This window comes from Lonchura striata, chromosome 13 (genome assembly GCF_050655825.1).
Source record: "Lonchura striata isolate lonStrDom1 chromosome 13, ASM5065582v1, whole genome shotgun sequence".
In the NCBI taxonomy this organism is placed as follows: domain Eukaryota; kingdom Metazoa; phylum Chordata; class Aves; order Passeriformes; family Estrildidae; genus Lonchura; species Lonchura striata.
This window is the reverse complement of record NC_140715.1, coordinates 18,478,909-18,499,915: the sequence shown is the minus strand read 5'-3', so window position 1 is coordinate 18,499,915 and position 21,007 is coordinate 18,478,909. Positions and strand designations below refer to the sequence as shown.

At 47.0% G+C, this 21,007-nt stretch overlaps 1 protein-coding gene across 1 annotated transcript in view; it reads left to right on the top strand.

The window, feature by feature from the left end:
* ERGIC1 (endoplasmic reticulum-golgi intermediate compartment 1) overlaps positions 1-21,007 on the top strand; it is a 57,554-nt gene that overhangs the window by 26,577 nt on the left and 9,970 nt on the right. Inside the window, exons 3-9 of the mRNA XM_021532126.3 lie at positions 1,239-1,311; positions 10,653-10,747; positions 11,381-11,505; positions 13,814-13,918; positions 16,841-16,901; positions 17,959-18,059; positions 20,658-20,780. Of these exons, the coding sequence (XP_021387801.1) occupies positions 1,239-1,311; positions 10,653-10,747; positions 11,381-11,505; positions 13,814-13,918; positions 16,841-16,901; positions 17,959-18,059; positions 20,658-20,780 (683 nt within the window). The remainder of the gene's footprint in view (positions 1-1,238; positions 1,312-10,652; positions 10,748-11,380; positions 11,506-13,813; positions 13,919-16,840; positions 16,902-17,958; positions 18,060-20,657; positions 20,781-21,007) is intronic.

Genomic DNA, 21,007 nt, shown 5'->3' with positions numbered 1-21,007 from the left:
GAGCTGGCACATCCTTGCCTGCTCCAGTCATCCCTGATCCATAGGATTTACAGCCATGCTTCCTTCCAGCCCCTCCTGTGTGGGTGACTGTCACTGCTGCCTCAATGTCCCTGCTCAGGGGTTGAAATAATTTCCTGGTGAAGAGCAAACAGTAGCATTCCAGTTGGAATAATTTCCTGATGGAGAACAAGCAGTAGCATTCCAGTTGGAATAATTTCCTGATGGAGAACAAGCAGTAACATTCCAGTTGGAATAATTTCCTGATGGGAGAACAAACAGTAACATTTCCAGTTGCTTTGGGTTCCCTCCATGCCATTCCAGGTTGGAATTCCTAGGAATTGTTGTCTGGGTACCTCACAATTCCTTCAGTGGGGATTTTCCCTCGCTGCAGAGTCAGTTTGTCAGCAAATGGAGAAATGAGAGAAGTCACTGGCTGCACAATTCCAGTATTGCCACTCTGCTGTCCGAGCTCTGAGGTGCCAAAGCATCTCCTCATCCCCAAAACACCATGTAAGGGCACTGTGTGCTTTCAGAGCAAGGAGGTGCTGGTTCTTTTTGCCTTCTGGAGGTTTAAATAGTGATAAAATTGGGGGCCAAGGCTCCAAAGAAGTGGTGTTGTCAAGCAGCCGTGTCAAGAAGAGCTCCCACTTCTTGACAATGGCAGACCAGCATTGTGTGCTGAAAATGGAGAATGCAGGAGCTGGGGGGAGATGGAAATCATGACAGAAAAAGTGGTCCAAAAGTGGAAGATATCCCTGTTATGGGTCATTAATTATTAAGCCAAGGGATGCTTATATTTTCACTGCAAGAGGCAAAGAAATTAAGATGAGGCTTTTCTAGATAATCTTGCCTGTAAGCAGAATTAAGACATGCCTTTGGTAAGTTCCAAGGGTGGGGAAGCAGTGGTCAGGATTTTATGTGAATTTGAGGGCTTTTATTTTTTTTTCTTGTGTGAAGAATCTTGTAGTGTTTGCTCAGTGGGAAAGACACAAGTTTGGTATTTATGCATTCATAAACTTCTATAACTTTTAATGGTTCCTCAGGATGTTTGGATATTGGCGTAGCATTGAAGTCACTGCTCTGGTGGGCTCCTCTGTGTCATGGACTCTAAAAATTGTTAATTCTCAATTGTGCATGGGTGGCATATCAATAGGGGCAGGGATATGGCTGTTGCAAACAGTTTTTGTCTTTGTTAGACATACAAAACTAACCTTTCCCTCTCCTTGCCTCTGTTCCAGTCTCTGTCTGCTGCTGTCTCTTCATATTGTTTCTCTTCCTGTCTGAGCTCACCGGATTCATAGCCACTGAAATGTAAGTAAAAGTCATGTTTTCCCCTGTTTGTGTGGATGTGAATCTTTACAGCTTTACTGTTATCTGAGAGAAATATTCCTGTAATTTCACTAGGTCATTTAATTGCCTAATAGCTTTGGGATTCCTTTAGGTTGAGTCCAAATTCTCAGACATCCATTCAGCTTTTTAATTTACTAAAATTAATAGGCAAACTTGGTTCTGAACTATTTTTGATAGAGGAAGCTGTTCCAGACTTGCTTGATCCTTTATTAGCTGCATGCTGGATTGCATAATTAGCAGCATGGAGAAATGGATTGCATAAAATAAGAATTATTAATTTAATATCAATAATTGCTTTTTTTATTATGTCAGAACTGAATCTCTGACTCATGCAGGTAGTTTTATTAATGTGTGAATTTTTTCTTCTTTTGTTGAAAGAAGAAAACCTTATTCACAAGTTTTTTGCCTGAGGACAAGTTGCCCCAGGTGGTGACAGCTGTGAGAAAAATGGAAATAATTTCTACTTTTAAAAATTGCTCATTGAACACGTATGTAAGTACTTATTAACACCGAGTTAATCAGATTTTTATTTTTTTCTCCCTGTTCTCGTATTCTTCCTGCCTCAAAGTAAACTTTTAGTAACTCTTAGCACATCTACCTTTGTTTTGGGCTCTAGGAAACCTTCTCCATCACTCTGCTGATGTGGCAGTGAGCTCACTGAGTGTGAGGCACAGTTCCTGGATAGTTGGGAAGGGTGGAACTTATGTCAGGCCCACATGATAGTCCTGATAGCAAGAGATGTCAGTGCTGAGCTAAAAGCCTCTGAAACCTTGCTTAGATTGATCATTTTGATAACCAAGAGACTCTCATTGTTTTTGTGCAGCTCTGTTTTGGATCAAGAATATAATTTCAGGAATAATGTTAAGCTTGACTAATGTTTAACTGAAGGTAGGAGTGTGATCAAGCTCGAGATCATTTTTTGTGCCTGTTGCACGTTGACTTCAGAGATGGCATCTCAGATTAGTTGCTTGCTCACTGTTTCTTTGACTTCAGTTCCGTGTGTTTGCTTGTGAAATCTGGAGTCACCTTATCAGCCACTTCACAGAGCTGAGTTTCCTTGGGTTTCTTGTTTTAAAAAACACAGAAAAGCTAGACAGGCTGCTTCAAGTACAGCACTGCTTTTTCTTGCTCTCCTCATTCTCTTGCCTGGTTTTCTTTTTTTCTTTCAGTTAATGCTTTACAGGAGGAATTAGTAATACTTACCCAGTTTTGACTCAGTTGTAGTAGTGGCAGTTTCCTGACTAGAAATTCCTTTCAGAACAGCACAATTGCATCATTCTCTGAGGCCTCTTCTTGTTTTTTCCTTAAGAATATGATGCATTTTCCACAGAAATATTGGGAAGTGCTGTAAGCATGCTCAGCTGACAAGTTCCTCAGTAAAACCTCAGAGAGATGCTGAAGTGCCTTTCCCAGCAGGAGCTGCGTGGGGAGGAGGTGTTTGCAGGCAATAAAGGAGTAAAATTCGAGAGAGGATGTCATACAAGAGTCTGGGACAAATGACTGCAGGAACCTGATTCGTCATGGACTGTCCAACACAAAAGCTCACACAAAAGAGTAGGACAACCTCCTTCTGATGAGTTAAAAGTCATCAGACTCTTGCTGGGAACATTCACCCCCAGCACTTGTGAAAAGGCTCTCCCAGAACAGCGGAAATACTTCAGAAAGTCACTTCAAGTCCTTCCCAGTTCAGCAACTTCGAAAGCAGGAGTGAACTTTTATTTTCCATTTGTTACTCATTGGTTTATCTTCTGAGAAACCCAGTACAAGTTGTTGTGAGCCTCTTGTGGTTCCCTTTCACTCAGGTATTACTGGCAGTGAGGCAGCAGAGCCTCATCATTGGGAATAAGAATTGGGAGCTCTGTGTGGTCTGGAACTTGCGAGAGCTCTGTGCTGACTGGTAATAGCAAATAACAGGGGAAAAACTGTCTCAAGAAGGTTTTTGAGCCTTATTTTCCCATGATCCAAATACTTAGAAATATATGGAAGAGTCCTATGTGCAAAGTGTTCAGTTCTCATCAACTTTTATTGAAGCTTCAAGGGGTTTTTTAGTATTAAGAATCTCCTACAACAGATACCTCACCCAGATTGAAGTTTCCCAATGCCAGCCAGGACCTGAATGATTACAGGTGTGCAGTTACATGGGATGAACTTTCCTCCTTTGTCACTGCCAGCTGTGCTGGTGAGACTGCATCACTCTCTCCTTTTGTGTCCTATTTCCCTTAAAGCACTTGACAGAGCCAAGCTGGGTGGGGAGAGCTGCACACTTTTGATGACAAGGTGAGCACTTTACCTGGTGTTTTACATCAGAGATGTGGCAGATTCCCTGCTGAGCACTCCTGCTTCCCTCAGAGCCCTGTTCCACCGAGTTTTTGTGTGTGGGGTGTGTGCAGGGACAGCTCCTCCAGGGCAGAGATGCCCACGGGATTCCCGGTCCCACTCTCAGCACCCAGAGCTTCCTTTGGTGGCTGCATTTCAAGCAAGAGGTTGGTGTGGTTTGTTGAGCTCGTGGTGCAGCATGAGAAAAGAAGCTCTGCTCTGCACCACACTGACCCCAAACACTCACTGGCTCCTGCCCACTGCTGGACTTTCTTCCATGTTCACATGAGTGCAGCAGCCTCAGTGCCTGGCGTTACTCGAAATCTCGGTTTGGCCGCTCTTGCCCAACTTCAAAGCTGTTTTTCCTTGACCAGCCCATTGTGATAGCATTTACAGTCTCAGCTGCTGAAGGCTTGTCTGGATGGCTGAGAGCCAAGAAATGACAGCCTCATCTCGAGGATCAGAGTCACAGCCCTAAGCCCAAACATCACCTGTGTGGGGAGGACGGCAGCTGTGTCATAACTCGTGTGGGCATTTCTGATGAGCGCCGGGGCTGTGTCTGGGCACAGGAGCTGACTCCAGTTAGGAAGTCAAACCAAGACACTGCAGGAAGCTCATGGAAGAGGTAACACACTCTAAAGGCACGTCCTATTCTGCTGCTGACGGGTTTCCTGGGGAGACCAGCCCTGAGGAGGGTAGAAAACTCCCAAGCTGCTCATCTTCCAGATTTATCGTGTGACCCTAACAGGCCTGTGAGCAGCCATGAAGGAAATCCAAGCTTGGCACTTAGGTGGGGCTGCATCCTTCCCAGGAAAAGCACAGTCAAGTACTGGTGAGGGAAAAGAGCTTTTTTCTTTCCTCAGTCACAACCCATCATTGCCATTAAGGGGAGGGTGAGTTTAACTCTAGAAGTCAAGGATCTGCTTGATTTTTTTATGTTTTTTTTTTTAGTCCAGACTGAGTGTGACTGAAGACCTAGTCCAAACTTCAGGCATTGGAATGTCCCCATCCCTGGAGGCGTCCAGGGAACACCTGGATGTGGCGCTGGGCTGGGTCACAAGGTGGGGATGGGAAAAAGGTTGGAGTTGATGATCTTGGAGGTCTTTTCCAACCTCAGTGATTCCAAGAACCTTGATGAATCTCCTCAATTCTGTAGAAGATAAAGAAAAGGAGGTCTGTGCTCCAATTTGAACATCTGAAAGGTGAACAGCATCAAACACTCTTGTCCCACTGAGCCAATGACTCAAATGGCTGAAGAAATTAAGCTAAAGGGTTAAATGTGCCTGGTTTTTCCTGGGCAAGACCAACAGTTGGTTGAGTTGAGAGTAGTCAGAGTGCTGGGAATGGCTTGTCCTGCCTTTAGCAGCCTCCTCATTCCTCTGCTGCTGTGCTGCAAACCAGAAGCATAGAAATCACCCATCTCTTTTCTAATTAACTCAGATCAGCGCTAGACGTTAATAGCTGGCAAGATGATAATCTCCCAGTTTTATCACCCTAATTAGGTCATGAATTATGTCCTGTAAGATCAATAATAGTTTTCCAAGTATTCCATCATTAAGGATTAAAGATGTAATTAACTAATCTAGTCTGCCTTGCATTGGCAGCCAGGGGAAGGGGTAGGAGGGTATGAATGTGGTGCTTGTGGTATGAATGTTTGTGCTCAACACTAATTCATCTGCCACAGCACACTGTAGGAAGCAACAGACTGTTCCTGGCAGTGTTTGCTTCTTTTTTTTTTTTTTAATGTAATAACAGACAAAAACCTATCTGAAGTGACAAGTTTGCAAATTGGAAAGCTGAGCCCCCCACAAGGCAATTAATTACTTCAGCAGAATATCTGCAGTGAAATTACTGCCTTTTCATGAAAGCATAAAACATGAATCACAGAAAATCCTGGGCTGGAAGGGACCTACTAGGATGATCAAAGCCCAATTCCTGGCCTGAAACAGGATAGCCCCAAGAAGGCTGTCAGGAGTGTGGGAGGAAGCAAAACTTCAGGAGTTTCAGGGAGCAGTGTTCTTGTCCATACTGGATTCATTTGCATGCCCAGGACTGATCCTGCAGAGCAGCAGGATTGTCACCAGACCTGTCTTGAGAGGCTTTTCATCCCATAGCTCTGCAGAGCGTGTGGGGTGTGTTTTGTGGCTCTCAGCCCATGGAAATGGTACCAACCAGCAGAGTGTGATCCTGCTGCACCAGGGGTTCCTCCTGCTGCAAACCCCAATCTGGGAACACAAGCCAAGAGATGCCACAATCCACTGAGCTGGAGATGCACCTCCAACCCTGCTGGCCCAAACATTTGAGGCAGATGACAAGCTGGGGCCAAGCAGCCCAGCACAGGCAGCAGAGCTTTGTAGGTGAAGGAAATTGGAGCTGTAATCCTGCTCCTGCCGCGGGCTGACCTTGAGACAGACACTTTTCTGCAGAAGGATGTAATCCTTGGGAGCCCTGAGAGAGGTGGGCAGGTAAGAAGCTTAATTGATGTTTGCGTGGCAAGGTGGGGATTACCTAACAGGAGGTGCTGGAGGTTTGTGCGGGGTTGCTGTGCCCTGTGTGGGCTTGCAGGAAGCGGAAGGTCGTGTCATGATGTCATTTGCAATTCCTGACTCAAGTCTACACTGACGTCTTTCCAACCCTTCTCCTTCTTCCTGTCTCCTGGAGAGCTGTAATCCCTTCCTTTGTAGGGCAGCGTGTTTGCCGTGCTCCACAGCTGATCTGGGACAAGCATCTTCACACTCAGGAGCTGATTGGGATGCAGAAGATGACAAATGTCACGGCAGCAGACACATGACGCAGTAGAGAGTTTGCTGACCTGCTTGTTGTTGTTTCTTCGCACAAGTTGAAAAGAAGATTTGTCTCTCTGCTCTGGCACCACTGAAAATGTGGTGATGCAGGAATCTCAGCATTGGAGGGTTGTGTTTCTCTGCTCTGGCACCACTGAAAATGTGGTGATGCAGGAATGTCAGCATTGGAGGGTTGTGTTTCTGGAAGCTGGCTGATTAGAGCTGAAAGGGCAAGTGGAGCCAATAGGGCTCATCTGAGAAAGTCTTTTGAGAAGCTTTAGGCTTCCTCAAGAAAGAATAATTATTTTCCCTCTTAGGCACAGGGTCCTGGAGATGAGAGGGTGCCTCCTGGGATTTGTAGGACAAGGTAAAGTGCAGCTTTCTGGAGTAAGTGGCTGTATTTTCTCTGTGGCTGATGGCTGAGGAGGACTCTGGCTGATTTCTTGCTGTGAAAGGGGGAGAAAAAAGGCTAACACCTGAATCAGGGACTCGGGACAAGGAGGATAGAGGACAAGGCAGATGTGTTTAGAGGGCACCCACGCAGTGTGTGAAGCTGTGGAAGGTGGATGCAGTGCCCACCCTCTGGTCCAAAGTGCTGCAGGCTTTTTGGCTGTTGAAATGCTGAAGTTAATGGCCAGAGCCGCTGGGTAGAAAGAAGTTACTGTGGAAGTTTTGTTTCTGGGGAAACAGAGCTGTTGTGCCATAAATCTGAGAGCTAAAGCACAGGGAACAGGTCTGCCTTTCTTTGGATAAAACCCTGGAGCCTTGGCGTGCCCTCTGGCTGCTGTGGCCCCTGTCCTTGGCTCTCTCGTGCCATTGCTGTGGTCTGGCCTAAGGGTCCCTCCTGTTTTTGCTGGAAGTTTGTAAGCAGACAGGGTAAGCAGCCCAGCAGCATCACTCAGGAATGTGAAGTATTTCCAAGTGGCTCTTTCGAGAAGTGAAGCAGATTCCTGATGTGTGGATCATGGAGAAACTTCCCTCCTGTTCCTCCGGTCAGTGGTGGGAGGCTCTGTAGGGGTGGGAGGTCCAGCTCTCACCTGGTGTGTGTACTCATTATACTTTCAGGGCTCTGCACCCTCACCCTCCTTCATTGTGCTGCTTTTATTCAAATATTCCTTACTAGCAGCCAGGAAAACACCAACTCCTACGTGTTTGGAGAAGGTACACCCTGCCTTTGGAGTCACAATATGACCAATATCACTGCCTTCCTCTGCCTGGCCTTGTCTTTTATTTCCTTTGTGACCATCCCAGATTTACTGGTAAGGCACTGTTACTCCTGGGACACTTTGTATTCCAGGACAGACAGCTCTAAATTAGAGTCAACTTCTCTTCTTCCACCAGAGACTTTCCTCCTTCAGGGAGAGTGGCTAGAAGGGGTAAATAGTACTTTTCCTGACATCCCAGGAGAGTCTGATTTAATGACAGCAAGGGTGAGTGCAATTTGGCTTTGTGGCCCTGGGGAGGAGGATGGCAAGGGACATGTGAGTGCCAGCCCTTTGCCACCCAAACCTGGGTGCCAGTGGTTCACTGGAAGGAATAGCCTTGACCATGGAAATTTGCATTACCTGTGAGATTTCCAGAATTCCAATACTCCAAATATTTGAGGAGTGGCCAGTTTATTAAAAATGACATTTCTTGTGAGGTTTGCCCCACCAAGTGCAGCCCGTGGCGTGTTGTCATCGTAGCCTTGGTTCCCCATAGTGAAAGGGAACATCAGTGACACACAAAGGATGCACTTTGGGGCTGGATTTGTCAGTTGTCAGAGATGATCTTGCCATGAGCAGGCAGTGGCTGGAGCTGGGAGGGAGAAGCAGGATCCAGCTGGATGGGTGCTCCATGGAAGGTGACGCTTCTGGTGGAAATGAGGGGAAGGAAAGGAAGGATCCACTGGGAGGAAGGATCACGAGCTGCCTGATGTCTGTGCAGTGATAATTGGGTTGTGAAATGTGGAGCATGAGTTGGAGAGGGGCAGGGGGCTACTGGGTGAGGAGGAGGAGGAGGAAGTGGCTGTGAGCCTTGCCCAGGGGACAGGCTGGGAGCCACTGGTCCAGTGACCGGACTGCAGGACAGGAAACCAGTTTCCTTCACCTGCAGCTAATGGGCTGTGTGACCTGCACAAGCTGCCCTACTTCTCTGTGCCTCAGTGATCCAGCCAGCAGCCAGGTGACCTCAGCACTTGCCTTCCTCTGTCAGAGCTCCCACGTCTCCCTGTGAACAGTTCATCCTCCGATTTTGGCCAGAGAAATCAGAAATTTCTGTCTCGCTCGCTCATCACCAAAAGGTTCCTGACAGGTTCAGGGTTAGAAATCAGCAAATACAAGCACTGACCGTGCTAGGGCTTTTCTCCAGAGAGCTGGGATGCTGAGCTGAGCTGCTGGGCGTGACTGTGCTCTGCCAGCCCTGCTGTGAACGCTCCTTTAGCCAGGAGCGCCGAGGTGCCCCTGAGGTGGCACTGGTTGGGCATCCCTGGGCATCTCGGCCAGCACGGCGCTGGGAAGGAGCCAGGGGTTCTGAGAGGGGCTGGCTGGAGCTGGGGAATGGATGGGAGCACTGGGGCAGCACTGAGAGCTGCCTTGCTCTGGGGGATTAATGCCCGTCCTGGCTGGAGCTGCTCCTCCCAGCCCTATTTGGATATATGACTTAATCCAATCTGCCCAATCTGTCAGTAATGAACACGTAGAGGAGAGAATGCATTCCACCCAGGAGGAGAGGGCTCGGCCAAAAAGCTGCTAACTAGGTCACTGATGAGCAATCTTTCCCCTCCCTCTGTGTCATTTTTATTAATCACTTGAAAAATAGGTTGAGTAATGATTGCAAGCAACTTGTCAAGCCAATTAAAAACAGAGAAAGGTAGGGCTGTGAAGCCGAAGACAAATGCTGTGCTGGTTTTAAATGAGTGTCTGTAAACCCCGCTGACCTGTGAGTAATTGCCTCCAAAAAACCTGGCAGCAGGTGTGTTTCTCAGTGTCAAGGTTTGTTTCTTCTGCATCCACAGGGCAAACAGTTCACCGTGGCCCAGAGATGTATCACCAGAGCAAAATCACTTTGAGTCTGTCTTGTAGCTGCCTTAGCTTTGACTCTTAGCATGTGGACTCTCCAGTGGGGCTTGTCAAAGAGTTTAGTGCACTTTGAATGTAAAATAAAAATGCTACAGAGCACTTGCTGGTTTTATTTTATGTAATTTGCCTGAATCTAAGCTCCCATAGCTTTATAATCTGCCCAGCTGGAAGATAAATCGTGAAATCTTATTTGTTGAACAGGGAAAAGAGCTTCTAGGTAATCTCACCATTGTCTCAGATCAATGGGGTGAGTCTCCCCAGGGTGGATTCTCCAGGACCATTCAGCAAATTCAGCACTGGGGTTGTTTTGGTTTATTTTTACGTGTCGATTGGATTGTATGTGCCAACAATAAATATTTCTACTCCTGCCTTGCTCTGCCTCTCTATCTGTGTTTTGTCTCCTGTGAGATGAGTGCCAGCACTGTGGGTGCTCTGAGACAACATTACTCTTTGGGAGGCTGCTGTAGAGTGTGTGAGATCCTGCTGTCCAGGATGTTTCTTCCCATCTGTTCCTGGCTCAAATCCCCTTCTCCTCAATTTTAGTCACCACTTTTGGTTGCCATTCATAGCCTGGAATGTGATATTAAGGAGAGGAATACAAATATGCCGTGTTGCCTTCCTTCTCTTGCTGCTGCTCTGTCAGCTGGGTGGCAATAACAAAAGGCAATTAGTGACACAAATAAGCTTTCCTGGGGGTAGTTGAGAGCAGCCTTTCTCTAGAACTATTTATGGAACAAATGGAAAAACACATGATTCCCTCCTGCCTAAAAGGAATAGCAGCCCAGGGGAGGGGAGGGTTGGATCAATAACCTGCCATCTTTCAGCATTAGCCTCTTGTTTTGTAGCTCCTCTGAAAGCCCAGCATGGAGAAGGGTACAGGGAGCACAGAACAGAAGTTTTGGTTTTTACTGGTGCAGAACTTGTTTAAAGCCTCCTGTATTGCCAAGCAAAAAATCAAATTAAGCTGTGATTTGCCTCCATTCCATCCTGGAGAGCTTTCCCTTCTCTCTGTAACTCTGTTGTAGCCATCACACAATCAAACCTCCTCTTTGCAGTCTTTTTCCCCATCCCCATGCAAGTTTTTGGGTTTTTTTCTGTGGGAAGCAGCCCTGTGCCTGAACCCACCTGTGTTTTTGCCCTGCAGAGTTAATGAGCTCTACGTGGATGACCCAGACAAAGACAGTGGAGGGAAAATAGAAGTGAACCTGAACATCAGTTTGCCAAACCTGCACTGTGAATGTGAGTACCCCTTCACTTAGCAGCTTTTCATTGTGCTTTGAGTAATACTTGAAACGGGCCCAGACTGTACAGTGGCCCTTCTTCTGTAACAGGATGGAAATAAGTAGCTGCAGCCTCTGCCAATATCCCATTGCTTTCTGTTCCAGGCCAGGGCACCTGTTTTCTTGGACCATGTGTTAGTGGCTGATCAGCTTCACTGGCTCTTTTCTGAATCTCATTTCCTTTTTTTTTTTTTTTTTCTTTTTTAATAGCAACCTTTTTGTGTCTGGGAGCAAGAAACCTCCCAAGTTCCATCTGAATGCACCAGCTGGTTGTTGGCTCTTCCCAAGTCACCTGCCTTGTCTGCCTGAAGTTTTTCTGTTTGTGTGATTGGGATTGCAGGCAGCTGGCAGGACATGGGAGGTGTATTTGTATCAAATAGGCAGCGTGAAAAGTTTGGTTACAAAGCTTTTGGGGTATAACAATTTTTGACAAAGGACATTGTCACCTCAGTTTAGTCAAATGTCAGGAAAAAGGTGTGGATTTTTTTTTTCAAGTAAAGGCAATACATCCTTTTCCTGTGCAACCTTCCTGATACTTATTTTGTTTGATTTTTTTCTTTTTTTAATTGTCTTCTCCCTCCCACCCCTGCAGTGGTTGGACTGGACATCCAGGATGAAATGGGAAGGCACGAAGTGGGTCACATTGACAACTCAATGAAGATCCCTCTCAATAATGGGGATGGCTGCAGGTTTGAGGGCCATTTCAGCATCAACAAGGTGAGTGGCAGTGACAGTGGGTGAGGGTGTGCTGGCTGGGGAAACACAGGCAGGATCCATTTGTAAAAATGAAAATTTGGAAATCCGTGTCTCTCCTGCTGTGTGTGTGTTTATGACTCTGATCAGACAGAAATTCAAGTCAGTGTGAGGAGGGGAGGCTGCATGGCCAGACCCACAGGGAATGTGTTAGGGGTTTTCTCCATTCTCCAAAGCAGGTAATGGAGACAGAATTGCTGAACACAGAGAGCAGCTCTGTGCAGCAGCCCAGTGTTCAGGGGATGTGTGAAAACCCTACAGATGCCAGAGGGCTTCTGTGTTTACTCCTCACGACTTGTGCACCTCCAAAACCTGACTCAGTGTGCAGAGGTCTCTGGCAGTGGCTGCATCCCAGCTCTGCTTTGCTCTGAGAGCTGCAGAATGACAGGAATGTTCCCTGCTGCAGGGTGCCAGGCTCCGTGCTGGGATGGTTGGAACACAGCACGTGGCCCCACGCATGCTTGGTGGGGATGCTCTGCTTCTGTCTCAAGGAATGAAAATCCAGGCCTGGAGGAGGCTCCTCTTTGGGATGGGTGTGTTCAAGATTGAATAATCTTGCTATGTAATGCTGGAGATGACTTGCTGGGGTGGGGGAGGCACTGGTGGGACCCGCTGATGTCCTAAGAAGGGCACACCCTTTATTCACTCCTCTTGGTGTACCACAGGCTACAGAATCCTACTTCCTTCTTTTCCTCCCAGGTCGTGTTAAAGCACATCTAAAAATAACAGACAGGACCTCTTGCTGATTCTGTGGCATGGAAAGGATTAGGGATTTAAAAAGAGGACTTTTTCCTCATCTCTGAGCCACCGGGATCGCTGGCAGCTGATAGTCCACAAAAACTGGGAAAGGGCTTCTGGAAAGTTCTTGTCCAGACAATTCCCAGAGAACAGAGCTGAGATACCTGGGGGTTTGTCTGCTGGATGTGGTGTGTCCTGCTCACAAAGCAGCTCTAGAAGGAGGTGCAGAATGTGGCAGTGAGGAGCTTCCTGCACTGCTGATTTGTGTCTCATTCAGGGGCTGGCACAGCTGTCACAGGCAGGGGAGCTGACCCAGGACTTCTGGCTCTGGAATCCCCAACCTCGTGTGTGTGACCTGGAAGTCTGAAGTCCCTTGGCAGGAATTGCTGAGCTGGGAGCTGCAGTGGGACCTGGCCAGCCTTGGAAACTCGACCAAGGCTTGCACTGGGGTGTTGCTGTCACAGCAGCTGAGGGAGGACAGGGTGACAGTGAGATGATGATGGTGTGTGCTGCTTGCTGCAGGGCCTGACGCCCTGTTTGCTCAGCTTGCTTGTGACACAGCTGGTGTCCACACCTGAAAGTGTTCCCAGGAGTGCACTGCTGCTCCTCAGGTCATTAAATCAGCTTTCCTGAAAGCACATGGAAGGGCATGTGGCCTCCCATGGCCCTGCTGGTGAGGTGTCTCTGCAGAGAGCACGCTGGGCTGCAGTTGTATAACCACCCTCCCACTCCTGCCTTGAGCCAGATTGCTCCTCAGGATTGCTTCATTTCACAACCTTTGCTCAATAGGAAAATATTCTTGCACCCTCCATGACAGTGATTGAGCTGGATCTGCTGAAGGATTTCAGGGCTAGTGACCTGAAAAGTGCATGCATGCAGAGTGGTGCCATCAGAGAGACACCAGGGCTCATTTTCTGTCTTGGAACTGAGCCTTTAGGTGCAACTTGTGTTTTTCAGTTCTTTGTATTTCCCTCCATTAAAAAAATGAAAAGGAAGGGTCCTGCTGGCGCCTGCAAGGTGGAGAAGGGGAAGATGTAGGTTAGTTTGTATGGGATGCCCACGTGGGTTTGGTGGTGGATTTTCTCTTCATATAAAACTCATTCTTGCACACAATCTCAGAGATAAAGTTGCTCATGACTGGTACCAGAAGAAAAACACATCCCCAGCTTCCTGGGCTATTCTGTAGCAGTGGGCCCGTTTGCAAATGCCAGATGTGGGAGTAAGATATTGAGCAAGAGAGACAGGAATTTTATTTTAATAGGGATGAAAGGCATAGCCTTAAGTGCTGGGAATCCCTGGAGATGGGAGTGACCCACTCATCCTCTCCTGGTCAGGAACATCAGCAGTGTGGGGGTGCCGGACTCTGGGGCTGCAGCACTTGAGTGTGGTGGTGTTGGTCAGCTGCAGGAAGGTATCACTCATTCTTCCATCTTCCTGGATAGATCCAGGCATTCCCATGTCACATCACAGAGCCCAGCAATGCCTTGAGGGATAAAATGTGCAATCCTGTCTTCCCTGTCTTGGCTAATTTTAGGTCCCTGGTAACTTCCACGTGTCGACGCACAGCGCGACGGCGCAGCCCCAGAACCCCGACATGACTCACGTCATCCACAAGCTCTCATTTGGGGACAAGCTGCAGGTGAGTCCTGAACATTCCCTGGCTGTAGGGGAATGCAGTGAGAGTGGTTTAATATTACACACTTTGGTTTTATGGAAGGCCTGTGTGTCCCTGCAACGTAAGCTCAAGTCTGGGAGAGTTGCCACCAGCTGGGGCAGGAGCAGTGTCCCGTCACAGAGCAGCTGTGCTGTGTTCTTCTGAAACTCAAAGTGCTTTTGAAAAACTCTGTGGCTGTCTCTTTGGGGTTTGTGGCTCAGCAAAGTCCTGGTTTTAGCATGAACACAGCAAACAAACCTTTCTGCAGTGATGCACTCAGGGAAGATGTGTGCTGGCTACTGTGTTCACCACAGCAGCAGTCAAGCTCTTTTTAATTCACTTCACTCTACTTGTAGAGCAGACACCTATTAGTCAAATTTGCTCTGTGAAACACAAGTTAGACTCAGCACTGCCAATTCCCTGCTGGGAAGAAGCTGAATACATGCACTTGCCCAGTGGATAGAGTTTCACCAGGTGCTGCAAATTATGTAATATTACCTGATTTCTCAATGAGGACAGATTACAGCACTTCTCTAGCCTACTTCCAAGGAGCTGGCCTCACAGGTGGGAGTTCCACATGTGCACACCCAGCTTGAGACTCACCCTAAACATTGCTTACCTGTAGTCTCTCTGTAATCTTCTTTCCTCAGCACAGACGTCTCATTAGTCTGCTCCTGTACACCCACTTCCAAAACCCTTTTTCATGCTAACAAGTCTAAGCGTTGCTTTGTAGTCTTCTGATTCTGCTCCCGGCTTCTTTTAGGAATTATCTTGTGTGGGAACGAGGAAATATTAGCGTATAAATAAGCTTGGCTTAATGTCTGTAAAGCACACCGAGATTATGAAAAATAGGAGGTGAGTGGTGACAGGGAGTTGTGCAGCCTGCGTGGGAAATGGGTGCTCTGAGGAAGCATTCCCATTGTTTTATCCTGGAGTGCTGGAGTAAGGCAGCTGGAGTGTGAATCAGCATGAAGGAGGAGCCTGGAGAGACAAGCAGCAAGTGTCTTCAGCTCTTGTGGTGAGAAACCTGTCTAGCAAATGTGGAGTTGGCTCCTGGCTGGGACAAGTTCAGATGAGTATTTTCAGAGTTCAGGGTAACTGCTCGTGGTCTGAGGGCTCAGGGAGGGAGCTGCAGGCAAGCAGCAGTTCAGCAGCACAAATTAAAGAAGGATATGTTCACCAAACAGGTGCTGCCACGACTCAGCAAGCAGTGGGACCCAGCAAGTGTGGGGAGCTTTAAATCTGTCTAGGTGCACCTTTGAATATTTCAGGTTGTCTCCACCTGCTTTGATGTAATAAAAGCTTCTATTCCTTACAGAGAGTGAGGAGCTTCTCATTCACTTGTGTCATGTACTGACTCTGCCACTGTGATCCACTGAGGGACAGGCTGTGTTCTCCAGAAAAAACAGTCTCTTTGAAGCAGAGATTTAAATATCATCTGGCACTGAATGAGCTTTGAGTCTTCATCAGTACTTTGTGCACAACAGTGGCAGACTTCACATAGATTTTTCATCCTCATTGAGATGAGATCAGAATGAAAACCTGCAGAATTAAAACTCATGCAGTGAGTTCCTGCATGTCAGGTAAGCCAGTAAGGAGAGGGATGAGGAGAGCAGGAGGTGATGCCTTTTCACTATCAGGGGCAGATGACTCTCCTGACAAGGTTAAAGCCAGGATTATTCAACACCATAATGTAGAACTCAGTAGAAATTATGATTAAAAATGCAATATCTCCTATTTCCACATCTCTCTCTTCACTGGGTTATCTGATGGCTGGAGGTAGCAGCTCATTGGTTTCAATTTTGGTCTTGATGAGGGGAAAATGTACCTTTGAAGTGGACCTTGAAGTCTCTGGCCCAGATATTCTGTAAGAGTCTTCTTAGCTGTATCAAGAATGGAACACAGCACTGGAGCCCACTCCAGGGGCTTCTTTTTCTTATTATGCCTTTTACAGTGAGTAAAGAGTGAGCACAGCCTGCAGATGTAGTTTGGGAATGGTCGTGGTTGTGTGAAATTCCAGCAGAGCACAGTGTTGGGAACAGGGAATTGTCCATTAGGATGGGACAGGCACATCCACGTGCTGCCAGTTGTTGAGAGGGTCTGGGAAGGAGATGGCATTGCCCTGTTGGTGAGGTGAAACTGGCACACCCATGACCAAATCCTCCTTCCAGGCTCTTCTTCCCTGTTGGCTGACTTAAGGTCATGAATTTCTGGGTTGTGGAGTTCTTTGTCCTTTCTTTGTACCTTGTGAGCAGCACAAGGTCTGACCTACAGCTGCTGCCATGGGCTTTTCCCTGTCTGGAGGGTTCACACATGGATTATTCTGTTGCTGGAGATCAGACTGCAGGGTCACAGTGTGTGCAGGGCATGGAAATTCTGTTGTTCTGGGCAAACAGACACTCACAGGGCTGAAATCAGCTGCAGGAAAAGCTGAAGGGATGTCAGTGTTGGGATATGTCCTTCCCATCTCCAAGGCTGTACAGACCCAGCTGCTCTGACATCAGCCACCTTTAGAGGAGAAAACTCCTGAGTTTTAACCCCAGTGTGACTCCCATCTGTTTCCCTTTCCCTGATAAAATTAATTTCACAGTTAACTCTGCAAAGCTCTTATGAAATACCTCACGGTGAAAATTTCACAACTGGCCTCTTCCAAGTGCAATTCCTTTAGCTTTGGAGTGGTTTTGGAGTTTCATCTTGTAAGATGTTGTGAAATCAGCTTTTTCACTCGGAGCCAACCGCTGTGATGATGGTCACTGAAAGATATTTGGGGTCATCTTTTACTGGGTTGAGGCTTTGTTTTTTTGGAAAGGTTGAATCAGGCTGATCCCCTGGTTACAGGGCAGGGAAGCAAAGGTCAAGAGTATCAAGCCAGAGCAGAGTTTCTTCATCCTCCTTTTTGTTTTCCAGGTCCACAACGTTCACGGAGCATTCAATGCCTTGGAGGGAGCAGACAAGCTCAGCTCAAACCGTGGGTATTCCTGGGGATTGCAGCTCTCAGCCACCCTCTGCAGGGCCATTCATGCAGCACTGCTCTATCCACAAGTCTTTCATTTGCCTCTTCAGCCAAAATGATCCAGACATTGCTGGCTGACATTTCCATTTCCTCTGATGCTACAGAAAAGGCTTTAGCCCAAAAGGTCCTTTGCAGTCCTTATGGAGTTTTTTTATCCATATCTTGTTCCTGCAGCGTCCCTTTGCTGCTGTTAGTTCCACTAGAACTTTTCCTTGTATATTATGTGGCAAATTACCTTGAAATTTCTACTCTGTGGATGGCAAGAGGGACATTTTCATGGCCCAGCACAAGAAAGAAAATTCAATGCATGCTACAATTCAGTGTAGAGAGTTGTCTCTTAAATGTTCAGGCTCCTCCAGGACATCAGTCCTGTCCATTTCTTGGAACAAGATTTCTATGTCTGTTCCTGAAGCTGTACAATTGTGGTTTGGGGTTTTTTTTTTACCTCCAGGAAGCAAATGTCATCGTGTTACACTTGGCTAGAGGATCCTTCAGAGATGTCATTTAGAATTCTGTTTTAGAACTGTTTTAGCAGACACAAAAACCAGAAAGAGCCATTTAAAGAATGAAAAAATAATAAAAAAAAAGGAGTTAAGCAGCTGTGGGAGAAGGAGGATGAGAAAGCAAGAAAGAAATGGAAGTACACAGGTTGTGATACCTCAGGTTTTTTAGTCAAAATGATCTCAGTGGGCAGCAGCCCTAACCTCAGCCAGTTCCTGATTTAACCAGGCTGTTTGTGGTGGTGATAAAAGTGTTGCCATTTATAGTTGCAAGCAGTTGGGAAGGTTGGAGTAACCCAAACCTCGGGTGGGCTGTGCTCCTGCAGAAGCAGTGGGCGGCTTCTGGTGTCACCCAAACACCTGCCAGAGAGTTCTGAGCAAAGGCCACCAGCGTGGGACGTGGAGCTTTGTCCCTGAGATAAGGAGGAGGGAGACACCCTTTTTTGTGACTTGTTCCGTGGGCTGCCTCCTTTCTCTCAGTGCTAACATGTCCTTCCCTTCCCTGAGCACAGCCCTTGCCTCTCACGACTACATCCTGAAGATTGTGCCCACGGTGTACGAGGACATGAGCGGCAAGCAGCGGTACTCCTACCAGTACACGGTGGCAAACAAGGTAAAGGAGCAGCTGCTTCTCCATCCAGGAGGCTCCTCTGCATCCCAGGGGATGCTCAGCCACCCTTCCTTCCCTCCTGCTCCTCTCTGGGTTTGTAGGTGAGCAGTAGCCTCTGCTGGGAGAAAGAGGAACTGAAGCTCCTCAGAGTTGGGCTTCTCCTCCTCCTGGTATTTGCCAAGCTTGGGGTTGTTAGGGCTTGTCAAAGCAGCTTTCTTCGTTGCTTTTCGTTCATTCTTCCCTCCTGGCATCCTCACCTGTCAGGTTAGCTGGTGTGGGTTGCTGTAAATCGTGTGGGAGGTGTTTACAGGCTGCAGGAACTCCTCTTGTGCCTGGCAAGGCGCATCTGAATGGGAGCTGGAATGCAGCTGAGCACACTAAACATCACTTACACCTGGTTTTAGTAACAAAACAGTCTCACTTGTGATGGATGGATGAGACAATCAGCAGAGTTTGTAGCTTTTTACAAATGTTTATTTCAGACATTAAGCCGCTGAACTGTGGCAGCAAATATCTGCTGGTGGAGTATTTCACACACCCTGCATTCTGATAGTGAATTATCACAGAATCCATTAGATTAGAAAAGATCCAAGATCACCAAATCCTACCAGTGACCAATTCCCACTTTGTCACCCAGCCCAGAGCACTGAGTGCCACATCCAGCATTTTAATAATTCAGTGTATTGAATTTTTTTAAGGGAAAAAAACAAAAAAAGACCCTATTTACTTTTTACGGTAGAAAGTATCTTCCAGTTGAAAATTATTTCCCATTCGAGTGCTGAATGATAGTCCAAAATATGTTTGTAATATCTAATTACTTCTAGTTTGCCCTAACTGATAATTAAGCACACACTTTCCTGGACTAATTCTCAGATTAATGTTCCTGACTTGTGACTTTTGGGCTTGCTTGTATGGTGTGTGCCAGGGATTTGGACATCTCCCTCTGTTCAGATTACAATGTATTTGTTCTGCTTAATGTCACAACTGCTGTTCTGATAAGACTCCTGTGACAGGAGTTCTGAAAGTAATTTGGAAAATTGCAGGAGCTTTTGACACTTCTGTGAACTTGGCTGCAAATTGGGGCATTCAGCCAAGTCTGACTCATTAGGGCAGGATTGCTGGTGGGGAGAAGGGGAGAGGAAGGAAAAAATGAGGTCAGTTCTGTCAGAACCGAGGTGCTGAGAAGCACTGCTGCCTCTGTGCTTTCTTCTCGTGGTGCTTCAGTCCTTTACTCCACACTGAGCAGTGGGAAAGGGAAGTGGGAGCTTCTGGAACAGAGTGGTTGGGATGAGGAGAGTCTGATGGGTGTAAACTCTGTCTCCTCTCTTAGCTCCTGTTTTCTCACTTCCTGCATAATCTCTGTCCCAAAGTGAGCTGCAGAACTCCAATAAAAACCTGAAAATTACATGACTGGGGACTTCCGCTTCTCTTGTCATCATGGGATGAACCACCTAAAAATAGGGAAATTTGGGATTTATATGAGATGATTGAAGATAAACGCTGTTTCACCAGCACACAGAGAGCAGAAGTAAATTTTATTGTGTCGTGCTCATGAGCATCCTGTTGCTTGCTCTTTTTTTCATCTTCCTGAAGTATTTGAGGCTGTCTTTGCCTCTTTGTGAAGGAGAATTGAGCCAGGAGAGGAGATGTGAGCTGGCAGCTGGTCACAGGGCTGAGGGAGGCAGAGCAGCTGGGTGGAGAGGCAGCTGTGCCACGCTGGGCTCTCCTTGGACTGCTGGGACCCAGCCTGCTTTCCTGGGATTTGCCTTCACCTTGTGAATGTCTGGAAACTGATACCTGTCTCCACTGACAGCACAGACAAAATATTATCTCGGGAAGATGTGGCTTATTTACCAAGCTGGTGTTGGTGGTGGGCAGTGTGTCCTGCTGGGTGCTGTCCTGTGGCTGTGGCTGGCACTGGACCAGTTAGGAAACAAATGGATTAAAGGAGAGTGGCACTGGAAATATGGAAGGTGTCTCTCCCAAACCAGCCTGGGATATTTTTTTGTATATATTTGCCAATATTTTTATGTATACAGTTTCACCCTGGCTTTCAGCAGCAGTTTTAAACATGGTTTGAACATGGTTGCAGATGATTCATAAGAGGGCAAAGCATTCCCATTGCCAGTGGGGAGGGGGCCTGATGAAGGAATGCAAGGACAAGGAGGGTTTTTCAGGTTCTTACAAGCTAAATTCTGTTTGTTTGGTGAATGATTTATATACAAAATATAGACATACATGTGATTTACAGAACTAAAACTTCACCTGCAACCAGGCTGTTTGTATTTAAACAGAGCAGATCTAGGATGGAGAATCAATAACAGCCTGTTTGTTGAGTCCTGGAACTCTGAATGAAGGTGAGAGTAATCACCATCACTCTGTCCCCAGCTTTTCCATTATCAGGCTGTGAAGAGATTGTTTTCCTCTTTGATAAGGATGGGAGCTGAGCAGTCACACAGGAATTCACTGTTTGCTTCTTTCTGTCTGGTCACTGCTACAAAACAGTGGGGTGAAGGCCAAACCACAGAGGCAGTTTTATGGCAGACACTGTGGAATGAGATTTCTCACATTTTGTGCCATTTTCCCCCTTTTTTCCCCCAGGAATATGTAGCCTACAGCCACACTGGCCGCATCATCCCGGCCATCTGGTTCCGCTACGACCTGAGCCCCATCACAGTGAAATACACAGAGAGGAGACAGCCTTTGTACAGGTTTATCACATCGGTGAGTTGCCCTAAACTCTCCTTTCCCTTCCTCTGCCTGCCTCTCATGTCCCTCCTGAGACTTTCTTGCCCAGATGAGTTGAATTTCTGCCCCAGGGCGTGGTGGAGCTAAAGCAGCACATCACTGGGGTGGTGCTGAAGTGGGAGGTGAGTCCAGTGCTCTGACAACTTGATTTAATAGTTGGGCACAAAAAGAAGGGAAATTAACCCATTCTAGAAGTGCCAGGC